The sequence below is a fragment of the Dendroctonus ponderosae genome, unplaced genomic scaffold (assembly GCF_020466585.1).
Source record: "Dendroctonus ponderosae isolate FM_Combo_2020 unplaced genomic scaffold, Dpon_F_20191213v2 Dpon_F_20191213_7, whole genome shotgun sequence".
Lineage (NCBI taxonomy): Eukaryota > Metazoa > Arthropoda > Insecta > Coleoptera > Curculionidae > Dendroctonus > Dendroctonus ponderosae.
The window spans coordinates 9,253,754-9,271,424 of record NW_026018916.1 but is presented as its reverse complement, the minus strand read 5'-3'; the positions used below and the strand labels follow the sequence as shown (position 1 = coordinate 9,271,424).

The 17,671-nt window shown below is 30.1% G+C and overlaps 2 protein-coding genes and 1 long non-coding RNA gene across 5 annotated transcripts; 1 reads left to right on the top strand and 2 right to left on the bottom strand.

Annotated features, from left to right (window-relative positions):
• Positions 1–8,236: 8,236 nt before the first annotated feature.
• Positions 8,237–9,438, bottom strand: LOC125505107. Its single transcript, XR_007281923.1, has 2 exons — positions 9,361–9,438; positions 8,237–8,957 (listed from the first exon to the last, which is right to left on the bottom strand). It is a non-coding gene; the product is annotated as an uncharacterized LOC125505107 (long non-coding RNA).
• On the top strand, positions 9,436–12,679 carry LOC125505105 (leucine-rich repeat-containing protein 57-like). The gene is made up of 3 exons (XM_048668186.1): positions 9,436–9,514; positions 9,779–9,832; positions 9,896–12,679. The coding sequence occupies exon 3, from the start codon at positions 9,907–9,909 to the stop codon at positions 10,621–10,623; it is 717 nt and encodes a 238-aa protein (XP_048524143.1). The 5' UTR covers positions 9,436–9,514; positions 9,779–9,832; positions 9,896–9,906; the 3' UTR covers positions 10,624–12,679.
• A 118-nt stretch (positions 12,680–12,797) lies between these two features.
• LOC125505106 (high affinity copper uptake protein 1-like) lies at positions 12,798–17,665 on the bottom strand. Of its 3 annotated transcripts, none has more exons than XM_048668187.1 (6): positions 17,329–17,665; positions 15,641–15,806; positions 15,404–15,531; positions 15,219–15,314; positions 14,834–14,863; positions 12,798–14,112 (listed from the first exon to the last, which is right to left on the bottom strand). In XM_048668187.1, exons 2-6 carry the CDS (start codon positions 15,797–15,799, stop codon positions 13,911–13,913), a joined length of 615 nt encoding a protein of 204 aa, XP_048524144.1. In that variant the 5' UTR covers positions 15,800–15,806; positions 17,329–17,665; the 3' UTR covers positions 12,798–13,910. The 3 variants fall into 3 exon arrangements, with proteins under 3 accessions (XP_048524144.1, XP_048524145.1, XP_048524146.1); XM_048668188.1 differs by lacking the exon at positions 17,329–17,665 and adding an exon at positions 16,083–16,255; XM_048668189.1 differs by lacking the exon at positions 14,834–14,863.
• Positions 17,666–17,671: the final 6 nt, after the last annotated feature.

The following is a 17,671-nucleotide window of genomic DNA, read 5'->3' as shown; positions in this document are numbered from 1 at the left end:
AAAATTTGCACTTGTGTTATTGCTTTTTGAAGAAGCGATATGATCTCGATTCTTCCTTTCTTTCCTCTCTTGAAACTGGCGAGTTTTTAGGATTTTTCGGATATTCTATCTCTATCAACCAACAAATGTTCTTAGAAAACTCTCCACTTTTCTCCACTCTTTCACTAAAATCGCAATGCAATTGCAATTAAAATTGCAAATAATTAAATAAATAAATGAGATAATAAAATGGAATTGGGAGAAACACTCAAAGATATAAAACATTTGATCTTGTCGCACAACCAAATTGAAGTTGTGACAATATACCTACACTTGAAATCGCAAGTAAAACTATTTTCTTCATTAAAGTATGAAACGTTTAATCAAATGGACGAAGTAAAAAGTAAGAAAAATCGAAAAAGTTGTATGTCAATATAGAACAGCGCTTAGAACGGAACATGAAAACATTCTTTCAAACAATGCGATAAGAGAAAATAGTTAAACTTTTGCATGTTCAGTTTTTTGCTGTTATTTTGCCAATTTAAATGGAAACAAAACACAATTAACTGAAGGGGAATAAAAATGTTTGAAATTTTTGGGGAGACTTAGATATATATTATATAAGAGCAACTCAACTTTGGTTTTCGATTAATCAATTACGAAAACAGTGTTCAATAAAATGCATAATTAATTAATTACAATCATATGCTGTGACTGTAATATGAGTAATCATTTATATTAATTTGCATAATTCTGTCATTCAAAACAGTATATATTTAAATGACGATAGTCAACGGAACTTAGGTATATAAATATTTATTTAAGCAAGAAGACATCAATTAATAAATAATTCGAATTGATTAACGCGATTAGAGAAAATTGCGGAGAAAACGGTTGGATATTACAGATAATATTTTCATATCTTTTTACTTTAGTAGCAAATAAAAAAAAAAATTTTTTAATTAATTAAAAATGTTAAAGTTTAAAATTGAAGATCAATTGGGTAAAGTATTTCTCCTTCTATTTTAAATAATACATGGTGTTTCACTAAATATTCACATTTATATAGAATTTCATTGTTGATAATGTCTGATAGATTCTAAATGAATTTAGAGAATGATGATATCTGAGATCAAGATGTAAGGTTCATTTGTATAAGTTTGTTAGACTACTTGAGTAATAAATAAACTTTAACCTATTTGTTGTGATAAGATACCCAAAGAAACCGTAATAAAATTAAATACTGTGCGCCAACCAAAACATTTATTGCACTTTCTTCGTTAACATACCGGAAAATAAACTTTATGGAAACAAAACATGTAAAGTTTACTGCGAAGACATTTTCTTATCACATCTTGTGCACGAAAGCTTACTGCAAATAACATGCATTTGGGTCAACTATCGTTAACACAAACGGCTTCAGCTCTGAACTAAATATCTAACTAAAAAATAGCTTTAAACTTTCAGTGTAAATCAATCAAAAACGTGAAAAACTTGTATATGAGTGGCACATAAATACGTTTAAAATAAAAAGCATACTTAATCAGAGCTATTTTGGGCAAAACCTGAAAAACAAATTTAATCTTGAACGCCATAAGCGTCTAAAATTGGATTTTTAAAACTAGGGTCTGATCATGTTTCAATTATTCAACCAAACAGAACGGAAAATTGTACCTACATTTATGTGAAAATGTCTCCAAATCTATAAAAATGTGAGAGTAATCACTTGTTTTCAACGAACTGATACGAAAAAGTTTTCAAAGTCTCAACGCGTCCAGATAAAACACTGAACTTTTCAAAGACACGCTCCAATTGGTTAATATGAAGAAGCGGTACCACGAATGATAATGAACCGACAAAGTGTGGGAAAAAACATCACCAACCTTCAATTCGGTAGCTCAGACTGAAGCACTGGCTTAGTTGTTTACAACTTAAGTAATAAGTTTGACGTCAGTGCGGAATATACGAGGCACTCAAAAGATTTATTCCTCATATTACTCATAATACACTAAATTTACATTATGAGACGAAACGAAAGCTGCCATAATCAGTAATTATAAAATAGTAAGAAATATTAGGATTTGCAATTTCCGAGGCCAGTATTAACGTTTTAACATAGATATTTTCAAAATTGCCTGTTTTCACTGTATATGACGATATTTGAAATGAAAAATTCAGTTGATGCTTGAGCTGATTTAAATAAAAAGGAAAAATGTTGCGCAGTTATATTAAATATAACTATAAAAACTAATAATAATAATAATACATATTAGCATTATAATTTGAGCGCCCTTCCCGTAACATTTTTAAATCAACTTACACAAATACACCACACTGGTTATTTCTGCAGTAATTCATTAAATTCCTCTTAGGAAGCATACAATAAAATCACTTTTTTATGGTTTTTATATTAACTTTATATTTATCATAAAGTACTATTTCCCAATACTGTCCTAAGGCCTATCTGCAAATGCAGCAGGAAATTAATGGAAATATGACGATATATGTACTTAATATAGTAATATTTTTCAAAACTCGTTTTAAAACTCGCAATATTATTTGTAATTTATTAAAGATTGTAATCTCATTCATTTTGCTAGTTTTGTAATTATTGTTACGTGAGTCGCATTTGCTGGTCATTAATTAGAAGTCAACTAGATATACGTAAGTAGGATTTTCCGCCTTTCATTTTGTTGAGAAAAATACTTTATCACGTTTTGCTAACAAGACCGTTGGCATCTTCAGAGGTGATTATGCGCCCCATTCAAAACACTTACTGCTTTCAGAATTTTTCTGATTCAATAAAAGGTTTTGAATGGTTTATTTGTTCCCTAAATTACGATGATATATTAAATATCTATCAAATGCAAGCAATGAAAGATTAATTTTGAATCGTCTGTCTCATCAAACCCATGACTATTATCAATATTTGTTTAAATCTATTGAAGACAATTATGCTTCGTTTTTAAACATCCCCTTTTACTCTGTTCAATCAGCTTTACCCATCATGTTCTGTCGACTAAGTCTAAGAAAGAATGTCGCTGATACTGAAACAAAAATATGAATGATGGAAGCAACAAGAGCTCACAAAAAGACATTATGATCTTTAATTTGTTGAACAAGTTATTTATCAAAAGTGAGCAGTTTCATATATTATCAAAAAACGCTATATGTATATAAAGTATGTCTTATTATTTTCTATCTAATTTATCTTTAGGAAAAAAGTTACTTTTCATAAAAAGTCCACATGTTCTAAAACCTAAAATGCAATTTTCAAATATTTAAATTTTCCTGGCGATTTATCAAAAAATATTAACTTTGCCCAAGAGTGAAGAATAAATATGTAAGTAGGTTAGGTAGGTTTTGCAATGAAAATATTATTCTTCCTTTTTTTGAAACGTATTTTTAAACTAACAATACAAATTTGACTGTATACATTGTAAGTGTAAATAATAAGAAATACAATAAAGCAATTACTGATAATATAATTGATAAATAATTAATATTGTAGAAACAGTTGTAGAAAACCAGCATTTTTTTCGCCAATAGCTATAATTGCGTATCGGAACGAGGTTCTTACTTCTGGACAACTTTTCAATAGCAATTGTTGATATTGTCAAAAAATGTACTTTGCTCTTGTCCAAAATTAATATTTTTTGTCAAACCTCATATAAGCCTGAATAAAATTAATATCTGATAGTCTAGAATCACTTTTGACCTAATATAACAATAAACAAATTTTCGATATGCTTATATATATTTTTAATCAGAAAATCTGTTATTGTTGCTTTATTCAAAATCCGTCATATTTAATTTTAGTTGCGTTTAGAAAAAATTGTTCGATTCAATTCAACGTCAAAATAAATCAATGTTTGACTAACATTAACAAGCTAATGTTTAACTGGTCTCAAAATGGACTTCTTATCGGTTAATAGCAAATTGTAAGAAATAGTGGATAAAGGTACTAAAAAATAGGTACGCAATTCAATGTGACATTAAAACAATAATAGGCAATAGATTAAGATTTCCTTTTTAATCATAATTTCAATTTCACATGGATAATGTGGCATTGTTTCATTGTAATATGTTGAAATGAACTGATAAGATATTGAGCAAAAAATTAAGATGATTAAGTGAAGTCAAAAACTGAAAATAGTTCAGCAATCCTATCATACATCTGGAAACATACTTCTCAGTGAATYATTGTTGAAAATCTTCATACTGGTGAAAATATTCMTATTAATGGCAAAAGTACATACAAAAATGTACACCAATACAATAAAATAATRACGGCTGCGACAACTACTTTACATGGGAAAATGAAGACATGATTAAAYATAATTAATGTTATTAAGATTAAAGATAAAAACTTTAAGTAAGACATTTGACACAAAATATCTATAGGAAAATGTTGCCTATTTCAAAAGTAAGGCGAATGTAACATGGCCACAATTTTGTTCYACTATGTATATTTAAAAAAAAGACRGATATTCTCAATTATGTGCGATTCTGAGATTATTGGCTTATAGTAATATGTAATATACATGTAAGTACAGCTAGGATCCTACCGTTTTTTCCTGYGACTTATTCGGWATTGAGCGTCAAATAAAAAATTAAGTTTAAAAAATGTACGTAAAACAAAGAGAAATAACAATAAAATAAATACAAACAGAACAAAGGAAATTACTTTTAATACTTTACTTAAAATGTTACTTGTGTTTCAAAACCAATCTAGTATCTGATCATTTTCCTTAAACAAAATTAGCAATAAAGAGATGGAATCAATAACATTGTGTTCGTCTTTTGCAACTAATCTACAGATAATTTTTTTCCAACAAGTCCTATTGTCTTTCGAACACCTTGTATCTAAATAACATCAATTCGCAGGTGAGACACATTGTTTACATGTAGATAAACATTGCCTTTTAAGGTCGTGTTTTTACTTGTAAATTTACAATTTATGTTGAAAAAAACCTTGAATTAAACCATACGTTTACATATACTGAATAATATTATTTACGTGTATCTAAGAAAAACATTTCCTCTCTTCTATCTGTTTTAGTCATATTTCTGTTTAATAGATAATATAAAAATTCCAAAATATAAATAAAAAATCCAAATATTGTAGTTAAGTAGATACAAATGTTTTAATTATGAAATATTCACTTTTAGGTGCACAAATCCGAATACTTGCATTACATCCACGTTGAACATCAAAGAACAGAACGATCTGCCAGAGTATATACTTGAAGTCTCAAGTGGTACTTATTTTTAAATAAGCTCGAGATGGTTAACCAATTGAACGTTTTTGGAACTACTCAGATCATGTGTTGCAGAACCACTTAGCAAATCACTTATAAACATTATAAGACTCTTTAATTCAAATATTTCAATTCGAATTCAAAATAGACAATTTTAAAGACCAAAAAATTACAAATTTTGCGATCAGACAAAAGCGTAGGATGTTTTTAATCTATAAAGAATAGGTAGGTTTTTTATTTATTATTTTTTACTTATTTTAGAAAATTAATAAACTCAGTCCCTTCAATCAATCCTCAACACCCTGTATTTTCCTAAATTGCATTTCGGACTTTTGGTTCATTTATCCTAATAACTTAACGTTTACCGTATAATCGAATGCAACTGATTAAAGAAACAATATACATACATACAATAAAATTTTACAAGTCAGTTTGGGTTATTTTGAGCACCTTTCGTGAATGAGATTTTCTCATATTTAAATATGATTATTGCATAAAAATAACGAACACCGGTTATCTCAGTTCTGTAACAATCAATATAGACAACGTACACCTCGCAACGTATACCAAGACATTGAATGGAGTGAATAACATATAAAACTTAAAAAACAACAATAAATTTAATTAAAAATTTAAATAGGTATTTCATTGGTTGATAGTAGCTTTATGCAACGGGTCTAATAATGGAACTGTTCCCAAACATATCTATTTTGGAAGCCGAGGTCAAGTCAATTGTGTTCAATCAAGCAATTAACAGACAACAATCCAATTTTCAATTTCGCTTTAAACGTTAACTGGTAAAATAATTTTACAGTAATTAAAGCAAGACGTTTTTGCAACCCCTTTCGATTATTGAACCTGCATTTTAATCGATGTTTTCTTAGGGGTTTTAGTCATTCTAGTACGAAAATTTAGTTCTTATAGTCGTATTAAAACGTCTCTATTTTCAAATATATTTTGTCTCATACTATTAACAGGCGACTATGAGATATTTATTTATGCACATTAGCAGGAGAGCTCTAAAAATACACATTGATAATAAGTGTTTACCAATATATGTGCTTATGATTTTAAGAAAATACGTGTTATTGCGTTATCCTGTTGATTACTTTCAAATTAATATTTATTATTGTACTTAGTTGTATGTTTTTCTCCTGTAACTAGTTAAAGTGCATATATTTGTAAAGCTAAAAACAATTTTAAAAATCTAAATCAGGCGAAAAATAATTATACAACGTTCACTGCTCTTTAATGTATCACTTCCTATAAAACCTGCTAAATTCAGGAAGCAATTAACATTTTAAAATGCCATTTAAATTCGTAGGTCAGCATTTGAATAAATTAAGTTGATTGTGATATTTGGAAAGCAAACTGCATGATTCTAGATTCGATTTAAACAGATTTGTTCAAATTACTCAATAAAATACTAACGCGCGGTCAAACATTGTATAATTTATTAAGATCGCTATTGCTAATATAGTTTGTGCGTGACATGCAAGTAAAAAAAAACGATTTATGAACGCAATGAAGCATCATTTATTATAAACTGATCTGGTTCTTCTTTTGTACATTAATTCCACTTTTTATTGAGCAATGACCTTCTACTAGCAATTCTTATAACATTCTTAGAACAAGTCATCGGCCCCATTATGTATGTAAAAACTACGATGTTGGATCTCTATTTGATTAAATTTTGTGAAGAAATAATTTGTCAGTTTTGCAGCAATTTTAAACGTATTTTTCAATGCTGAGAGCATGAGTTTGCAATCCCAAGCTGGCAAAGTTGGGACGGAAGTTGCGGGCCTCGGCTGCTTACAATTAAAACCTTCAAAACTTTGCGAAAAAATCATAAAAAATATATATTATTTCCCGTATTATTAGTTTGCTTTACATTTTTAGAGAAACTTTATAAAGCTGGACGAGGCATTGTTGCATGTTGATAAAAACAACCCTATAAAGTTGAGCCTTATGAATGGTGCAATATTTCCAACTTTTTCGGAATGTATGAAGATATTTAAAAGTTTTTCAAATTTCGCGGATAACATTTTAGACGTTAGACATGTGTAGAAAATATAGTGATACAGAGGCAGTTCCACAGCATCTTAAAATTAGACAATTCGACCTCCATCTCCATCAGTTTCTCATATTGCCAAATTAGGTAAAAACAATTCTTAAAAAACGAATCGCCTAATAGTTATTCAGATACTTTGATGGCTTCTCAGACGAAAAGTTCCTAAACTTGTGTTTTCAAATATTTAAAAAGTTATAAATTTATGTCAAATCCTACTTAGAGAAAGTCTATTAAAAAGATCCATATATGATTATTCAGATCTTTTTATCTCTTTCCAAGATATGAGCTTTTAAAGCTCTATAAAATTGGAAATTTTTAGTTTTATCTCGTTAGAGTATACGAATAACATCACAGGAATAAGTTAAGTATAAGTACCGAATTAGAAAGCAGTTAGTACCATTGGCATAACATATTAATGGAGCTTAGCTGTAGTAAATAGCTGTAAATTAGACTTTAATGTTATCGAGCTAAGAAGAAACGGATGAGAAAAAAGAGATCATACGGGTCTTCAGGCGTAGGTCAATAAAAGGCTAAAGAGCAATATGCAAGTGCTCAACTATTTTCAATTCATAAATATTATTATTATTCATAAGCAAGGAAATAAATAGATTTGTCAGAGAAAATGAGTAATTCCGTAACAACGTTTTATAACGGTGGTTATTTATATTGGATTTCCTGTTATTGTTATTGGGACAGCTGTATGCAATACAGGGTGCAGCAGAAACCACTAACCAATTACTTTTTGCGCATCATCATTGTGTAAATGTACTCTAGCTTGAATGCCAAATTTTGCCCCTTCTAATTTGCGGATCTTGCCTCATCGATTTTCGTCTGCTTTAGCACATATTTTTTTCTCACATCTTATTTTATATCATTAATTTTTAATGATAGTATATGTAAGGAATTTTTATTGAAGCGTATCCAATTGAAAACAAAACATATATTTGTACAAATTTAATATTACACACCAATATGGGGAAAGACGATACTCCCTATTTTAACAATTTGGGAGTTCACAGCAGTTAAATACATCGAAGGACATTACTTGTAAAAGAGCTTAATTTATAAGCCTTCCAAAGCAGGTCAAAAATTATCAGATGATGTTTTATAGATCATAGAACTTGAATCTGGATGAAAAAGTCAGCGTTTCCATTTAAAAACTCAACGTGACCGTCATAACTTTATTTTGAGCTACCCTGTATACATCAAAGTAACAGAAATAAATAGTGGCGACAACCATAACACTTCTTCTGTAATATCTAAGAGGGCGTGTTGCTTCGCTGATTCACCCTGTAAATTTTTCTCGTTTGCCAATAGTTGCATTTCAAAGCGTAACTGAAAACGCAGGTTCACCTTAGGACCAAGAATCACGTCCCATTAACGAACCAAAATGTAACGTGTACGAATCGCCGAACAATATGACGTGATAATCACGTAATATGATTTGTGTTGTTTAATAATAGTGGTTTTAGTTACATTAAGTTATAACTGTTGACTCCAAGTTTGGATCAGAAGTGAGTTGGGGCACGTTTGACGGACGCTTGTAGCTACACTTAAATTAATTCCAACCAATTTAATTTTGTTTAATTACTCACTTTTACATTTCCTATATTAGTATGTTCGGGTGTATTATCTCGATGGACCACCTGACAAATGCCGATAGTTAAAACTTGTTTATATGTTGTAAGTTTATTCATTTCAAAGTAGGCAGTTAATCTTTGCCATAAATAACAAGTAGTATAAACTAACGCGCTTTATATTTATAAACAAGTTTTAGTTAAATTTATGTTTCTAGTTGGAAGTTGGTTACATTAAGACAAATAATATTGTCGCTCCTGATACTTTTATCAGATTAAGACAAATAATATTGTCGCTCCTGATACTTTTATCAGATATTAATTTGGTAAATACATATTCTTGTCCGCATGAAATACAATAACATAAACTATGAAAATATAACTTTGTTGCTAATTTAAATTAAAATCCCTTCTTCAATCTTCAGCATATATCAGCTTATTGTTAATTTCATGCATCATAAATTATACTCACTTGTTGGTAACAGTTTATCAAATTAGGAAAGCACTATTTAATATACCTAACTACAATTTTTGTAAGACAACTTTTGACAATAACAAACAAGTGTGCTGACAGTTAAACTGCACCGATGCCAATTTGTTACAATAGCAGCAAATATGAGTACTTTGTGAGTTGAGTGTCTACTTTGTCTATTTTATTCTGGAGGCTCAGAATAGTCCTGTTTATGATAAAACATAAATATACCGTAGCTGTAGTTTTTCCTATTATTTTTTACGCTATTTGTAATTGACAATTATTTTTGACAATGCTCTCTTATTCTGATCGTTACTTTTTGTGAAGGACCTGTGGCAACACTCCATGCATACATTAGACGTAAACGTCATGTGACGTGAGAAGTTTTGTTATTGTCTGAAAAATTGATGTTTTTTAGATAGGTTTTTACATATCCCACGCAAAGCACAAAAGAAAGGAATGTAAAGTAAAGGTAGGAATTCGTGTAAGTATAAAATCGATGACATTGTTTAACACATCCATGCTACTCATGTAGGAAGCGTAAACATGGGAAACTCTGGCCTGAAGCAACACATTGAGACTGCCCAAAAAACTGGTGTTCTTAAATTGTCTCCGGGAAAATTGAATCAGTTTCCACCGGGATTTCAGCAGCTGGAAGGATGCTTGAGGACACTAGATCTGTCGGATAACAAATTTGTTGTGTTACCGCCAGAAATAAGTCGCTTCATGCAACTAAGGCATCTAAACTTGGGAAAGAACAAGTTGAGTAAGCTGCCGGATTCCATCGGAGCCCTAACCAGATTAGAGACTTTTAATGCTTGTGAAAACACACTGACTTCTATTCCAAGAACGTTCTCCAATTTGATTCACCTTAAACAGGTAATTCTAAATGGTAACCAACTCAGACAGTTTCCAACTGTATTTTGTGGATTAAAACATTTAGACCTGCTGGATTTATCGGGAAACTCAATCCAAGTAGTTCCGAATGACGTTTATAATTTATACGTAATAGAATTAAACTTAAATAGAAATGAAATATCTAGCTTCTCTCCAGAAATAGCGAATTGTCCACGACTGAAAACATTAAGACTTGATGAAAACTGTTTAACTCTAAGTGCTATTCACCCTAGAGTATTAGCGCATAGTCAAATTTGCAATTTGTCTTTAGAAGGCAATCTTTTTGAATTAAAGGAACTAGCAAACGTCGAAGGCTATGATGCTTATATGGACAGGTTTACTGCTGTAAAGAAAAAGCTGTTTTAGATTACGCAAAACTGAACATTCAGCTTTTACAGCCTCAAAACAAGTGTATGCTTACTTTCATATAATACTAAATATAATGCATTCTATCATGAAAGTATTAAGCTAACAGTTTATTACATCTGAATGGCCTAGAAAGATAGATATTATATAACACATGTTCATCATACTTGATCAGCAGAAAGATATTAGTATGTGGCATTAATAGTATCGGTTAATTTAGAAAGCAGTAACTAATGAATTGGGAAAGTGTTACTCGAAAATATATAGTAGAATTAGGTAGTCTGATTAGAATAGTTAATTTATTGTTTTATTTATTTACACTACCGTCTTCAACGATTACTTCAACCACAGCAGTAATTTCATCTTTATGCAACTTTGTCTAGCAGATAATCACCACTATTCTACCACCCTAGGTAAAGTCTGCAAGAGAAAATTACCCAGATCCTAAAATACTAAGCTCACGGTAACGATCCAGTATTTCTATTCCTGATTCTCTCAGGTTTCAAAGTCTAAAACTGAACTAGATTTCTGTTGATATTATTCTTTATTATGTTTTCGCAGTAGAATTAAGCATCAGCTAATTCATTCGCTTGACTATGTAGAATACAGTTGCAAACGATAAAAATGCAGATACCTATAACTTATTTGGTTTACTTCCCAATTAAAATCTGAAAAATAATTGATAAATCACCTACAAACCGTTTGCGCCAAACAAATATTATTTAAATTATATATATGTACACAGTTAAAACTTAAATATATACACTAACTTCAGCACTTGATCAAAAAGTATTCATATTCCAAGTGTTAATTGTTAGTTTGTAATATAATACATATAACTTGATGGTCTAAATGTTCACTTTGAATTATATCTCACAGTGCTTTTGATATTCCTGCGGCTTAGCAGCATGGTGTGAAAATGGCTGTTTGTACTATCTGATTCAAAAACTCTTGTCTTTTGCTCACTTTTCTATCTTCGCTTTTAACATAAAATATATGTATTAATAACATATTTTTCTATTTGACACTTATGTATGAAAATCAACTAAATAATATATTTTATATAACTGTGGTCCAATTATAAGCACTATGATTCCAAAGGCTGTACATCTTTCACTATATGTCCACAATTTACAAGATTCTTATATTCCCTTTATTATATAGGTACTTACTTAATTTAATTGTTCTTAGTATTTGTATACAGTTTTGAACATTTGTTATTATTGATAAGTCGACAGAGTAGTAGTGAATGGTTATGCAGAAGTATACTAACTATATGAGTAGTATCAGATAAACATATTTAAGATTGTACGATTATTTTAAACAGAAACATACGCGCATGTATTTATTTTAACTAGTTTCTCTCAATATCGTAAAATAAAATAGTTTTGTAATTTCTTTCAAACTTACTATCGATGTTTAAATGTTTTCAATTAAAAAATAAAATAATTAACCAGAAGTACTTTCATTCGAAATATAGACAATCATATTTATTCGAATTTGACTGATAAATTAATAGTTATTATTTATTGGGTTCCTATTGAGCTATTCCATAATAGTCAATTATATCATCATGTATATTCGATCGAAAATATCAACTTTTACAATTAAAACGTACAAACAAGTATTTAATAATAACAAAAGTCGGTTAATTTACTTCTATAAAGTAGTGTAGTTAATTAAAATATAATGAACTTATCATAATCCAAATGTCCTATTACGGGAAAAAGTGAAGTTGGTTGGGTTATTATTGAATTTCGTATGTTTCTAGAATGAAAAACTTTCCTATCTGAGTGTTGATACGTGATGCTGTCTATTTGAGTAACATCATTCAATAAACTACCATTTTTACATTGAAACTAAGTTACTAAATAGAAAAATATATTTGATTATGCTGCATCCAAGGTTTCCACCAAAGTTAAATACATGTCTATTTTTGTTAATTAATTTATACATTTTATTAATATAAGCATGAGTACAAAAAGTGTTTATTATGTACGTTTCTAGCAAATTGCCTGTGTTTTGCATCCTGTGTGTAAATAAATGTTTATCTATATGTAGGGAGATTTATTTGGTATAATAACCGATAGCCATTTACAAAATCACATCTATATTTTACTGGGTAAAACCCATCGTTTGGGAAATTTAATATGGAGTAGGAAAAACGCAGTAGAAACAATAAACATCTTTATTATTTACTTTAAACCGTAAACAATGCATATAAATAAAATTGAAAGTTGCTAATTTAAGTCATTTTTATTTTGTTCTTAGAAGGAGATAATAGTAAAAAATGCCTTGTATGTTCTGGCTGAAAATACACCAAAGCAACTTATCCCCTTTTAAGAAGTCAAAAAAGCATCCAAAACAACCATTTCTATGCTCCTAATAATGTTTTCATACAATTTGTATAAACAATATTGCATAATTTAGAAGTTATTTGACAAATATTATGTTGATTCGAGAATTTTTCTGTCATTAAAAAAATGATAGTTTGTTTGCTCTTAGTTCTAATCAAATGATAATTTTAAATGATTTATAAAATGTTTGAAAATAATATTACCTTATGCTAGAAACAATCACATTCGCAGTTAAATTACCAATCATTAGGATGCATGTGGAAAAATGGGCGATTTTAATTAAAAAGGCTGCATGTTTATTGTTTTGCAATTACCTTATAGTGACTCTTTCCATAGTACAACAATTAATATTAATAGTTATCACACAAAACAAGTACCGAATTGTTTGAGGTGTACTATATAACAAGTGGTTTGATGTCAGTTACAGAATGAATAACATTCTCAGAAGCCAATTGGGTTTGCAGCAATTTATATTTCTATACCACAAGTGTTTTTCTTCAAATGTCATTAGTTTTCCACTAGATAATAAAAACCAATTATAGTCCATTCTACATTTAAAATTGATATTCGAAAATACAGCTCTTCATTTTTGTATTATTAATGTCATTTATTTTATCGAAGTATTGCAATAAAATAATCAATTGGTCAAGTGACTTAGATATCCTTTAATAAGTTTCATATGAAACTAGTCTTTGGAAGATCATTTGGTAGAGTAGTTTTAGATACTTAATGCATACGCATTAACAAACGATGGCTGGAATGAATGTTCTAAAAATATTTCTTCAGTCAATGAAGCTCGACTACATATTACGGTTTTATCAACATGATTTATAGTCCATACGTGCCTTAATCAGTGGCATATTTGAGTCATTTTAGTATCTTACTACGTCACACCTAATTAGATTTTTACTTAGTCAAAACTACCCTGTGTCAGTGGCAATGTTCCGTGACGTCAACAATAACTGATTTTTTCCATCCAAACAGGAAATATCCTACTCCCGCGCCCAAAACCACTGCTATGCATAGCCACACGTTGTACGTCATGAATATCAGCATAAGAAAGTAACTGAGAATCATCTGAACCATATGCAGGAATGTCTGGTAAAAGTGGATTTTACTCAACATTGTTGGCCTGAAATATTCAAATATATTTATATATTTAATGGTATAAAACTACTAAGAACCTGCTTTTTATTAAACCAACAGATTCCAACCTTATCATTAGTCAACTATTTATATTGATTCTACTTAATTCAATACACCAATTGATTAGTATACAGATAACATCACGCTACTACGTTCATATGGAAATGAATGAAATAGCAATTTAATTATCGAGTTAAATTCCTCATTTTCTGTGTCTCTATGATCGACTTCAATTTTCAGATATTTGAAGCCAGTAGTGTGAGATCTAAACGTTAATGAGAAAACTTTTGCTTAATATTTTCAATTGTAGTGTTGTCATAACCGTTCGCCCACGTGCCAAGCACGGACGTTCTACGAATGATAATATTTTTCTACGTTTATTTAAATTTTGAAGTAGAGTTTACATAATATTGCTGTACATTTAATTTTAAGAACTAATTTTGCATAGTTGGGTTGGAAAAGGTTTTTTATGTATGGAGTATGAATAAAAATTGAATTGCAAAATAACTTAGAACATTTTAAAGTTGGTACTTATTACAAGCTGATTATTCACCTTCATTCATACATGAACCTAATTGCATGTTGCACATGAAAACTTTAGGCTTTCAAACAGCTTTAAAGCACCCACAAAGGCACTACATTCAACAGGTTTTTAAAAGCACCAAGCACTTTTTTTAAAATTACATCAAGTATTTGATTGAACTTACGGTTTTTTATGAACCACCTCCCCAACGACACTATGAAATGAATTAAAATGTTAGTAAATGAAAAAATGTTTAAAAATGAGAGTACGTAAAAGCAAATTATTATTTTTAATGGCATTCAAGATATACATATTATACAGGGTGTCCCGGAATATGTGGGCATGCTCTCGGATTTGTACAGGGAACGGTAAAAAAAGCAACACGTTTCTTGTTGTTTTTTCAAAACAATAGAAAAATTATCAAACTGAGAATCTTTTTAAATAACTTTTAGAATACTTCATGCAATTTCAATCGCACATTTCAACTGAAAATGTAACCAACAGGTTTTCCACTTAAAATGCAAATTTTAATAAATTTTTAGTTTCAATAAATAAAAAATTATACTCACTGTACTACTTGGGGTTCGTCTGGTACAGCAGCTTTATCAGGCAAGGATACTGCCCTGTATTGCAATGCATTGTACGTTTTCCAAAACAAGTACTCCCTAAATAGAAAACGTAATAATTAAACTATCACTCACGGATAGATATTTTTTATTATTATACTATTATTCTCTAAAGAATAGATTCATACCTGTAATATTTCAACCCTTCATACAGAGCTGCCATGATAAAAATACCAATCATAGATCCAATCAATCCGCCTACCGTAGTAAAACTCCATTGCTCAAAGAGAACAGTGGCACTTGATGAAAATTGAAACTGAAAAGACAAAAAACGTAGAAATAACTAAAGTCTCAGTTCTTATTTGTCGGCACACAAAAATAATGAAACTGTTGCGTAATTTAAAATATCTTATTTAAGCACGTACCCACATATTCATGTCCATACTGTGGCCTCCAGTATGAGCCATACCATGTCCAGTGTGACCACTTCGCCCCAGATCATTATGCATGCTATGATCTGTTGGCATTTGATGAGTCTGGTGATCCATCATATCATGTCCTTCAGGCATATGATGATGAGCCATTGTGTTCCTGCGAACAATGAAAATTAAACATTCGTTTATCAGGAAGCCTTAGTTTTACTAGTTCGTATTAGCGGCATCCAAAAAAATCGTAAAGGTCCTATTAACAAGTTTAGAGTCGTTATTGGTGCTATACCTACACATTTTACTGATATTAAATGTTCGGTTGAGACATTAAGTTGTTTGTCAGGACAGCCAGATAATGAAAAAACCGCAACTATCCGATATATTCACCTACTAATCAACAGACCTAGAAAATTATCTGATATTCGTATTTAAAATTTACCTAGAAAATAAATTTCCAGTTTTTTGCTGATGTTCAGAAAATATCTACCAGACGTTGAATTAATGAATGTATGAGGCAACGCCAATGCACTGGTCGAATTCTTGATCAATCTTATCACTTAAATGGTTCACGCGAAGTTATCGAAAGTTGGTCCCAACAATGACTGAAATTTTGCAAGTGGACAATGGGTAACTAAACTGAATAGCCAATTAATTTGATAAATTGACTAGTAATGAGGTTGATAACTAACACATCGAATACAATCACTTCTGCTTTAGGCAATATATTTAATAGAACGATCAGAATTAATACAAGGTTTTAATTTTACCCCGACAAACTTATAAGCAGCATTTTGTTTATAGTAATATCTTTTGCCTCTACTACTGAACAATACTTGCTCATGAGATTTGAAGTTAATAGAATCTCATATTCGTTAAATAACCAGCCGACTGTACACTACTACTAGTAGTATAAAATTGGAAACCCTTAAATTACCCCAAAACACTGAGTGTGTAAAAAATATTTTGTGTTTTTTTTGTATTCAAAGTTACTTGTTTCTGCAAACAATTACTTACACGAGCAATAATTTGAACGTCAGTAGACAGTCTTTGGAATGAGGCGTTTTCATTCGTAAAACATTTGTTCAAAGTGAAATATAAAATCGATACTGTAAAACCATGTTTGCTGAAATAATTGATGTACATAGTGAAACCTGCAACTATTTTGGAAACTCTTTTAATCGGCGAGTACTGTATTTAAACATTTGTTTAAAAACTATCTGAGTGAATAACAAACTGATGTTTGAATTTGTTGGTCTTATTGTGCAATAAGACGCTTTTAATACCAGAAATTCAACTAAAAAGTGGAGTTGAGATAGATAGTTTCAGAAAAGAAAATGAATACAACAATATATACAAAATGTATATTTAAACATATGGAAACTGTGAAAGTTAACAAGCAGAAAGATACATATTCGCTGGGAATTCCAATTAAATAGATAATGGGCAATGTCGTATTATAAATATACTTAGCAAATACCATCAATGAAGTAACTCAACAAGAGTTTGTTAAAATTACATAACAATATGGAGATTAGTGAAATGCAAGGTTTGAAGCAGGATTATATGTTGGATATAAGCAAGAATCATTAATGCCAGTGGCACAAACAGCAGTTAATAATGTATGCAAATTGAATTTACAGGGAATGAATTATATCCATCTAAATGTAATTACTGCTGCTGCTTACCTGGTTTATATTATAGATTCGGTTCCGTATTAGTTCACAGAGCACCAGCAATTGGGTTGCGAGTGTAACAAGAATGTTAAGTTTGCTTAAAGTTCACCTTTCACTTTTAATTACAAAAAAGTACTTCCTATATTGGCAATGGGGGGCCTTCAATTAAACTGAATTACTTCATAGCACAGTACGGAAACAATAAATATTCTCATTTCAAAATGTTAGTATAAGATGGAAATCGCTAATTATCAAAGGCAAAACCGCACATGCTACCAGTCCGAAGGCAAATAATTGTTTAAATAAAATGTTCACAGCCGAGTCTGTCATAACATTGGAGTGACAGAGAAGTGAA

Coding starts and splice junctions, on each gene's coding strand:
- LOC125505105 (XM_048668186.1), top strand. CDS start 9,907: ATGGGAAACTCTGGCCTGAAGCAACACATTGAGACTGCCCAAAAAACT.
- LOC125505106 (XM_048668187.1), bottom strand. CDS start 15,799: ATGGCTCATCATCATATGCCTGAAGGACATGATATGATGGATCACCAG. Junction 15,532..15,640: donor GTATGGACATGAATATGTGG/GTACGTGCTTAA, acceptor TTGTCTTTTCAG/TTTCAATTTTCATCAAGTGC. Junction 14,864..15,218: donor GACGAACCCCAAGTAGTACA/GTGAGTATAATT, acceptor TTCATTTCATAG/TGTCGTTGGGGAGGTGGTTC.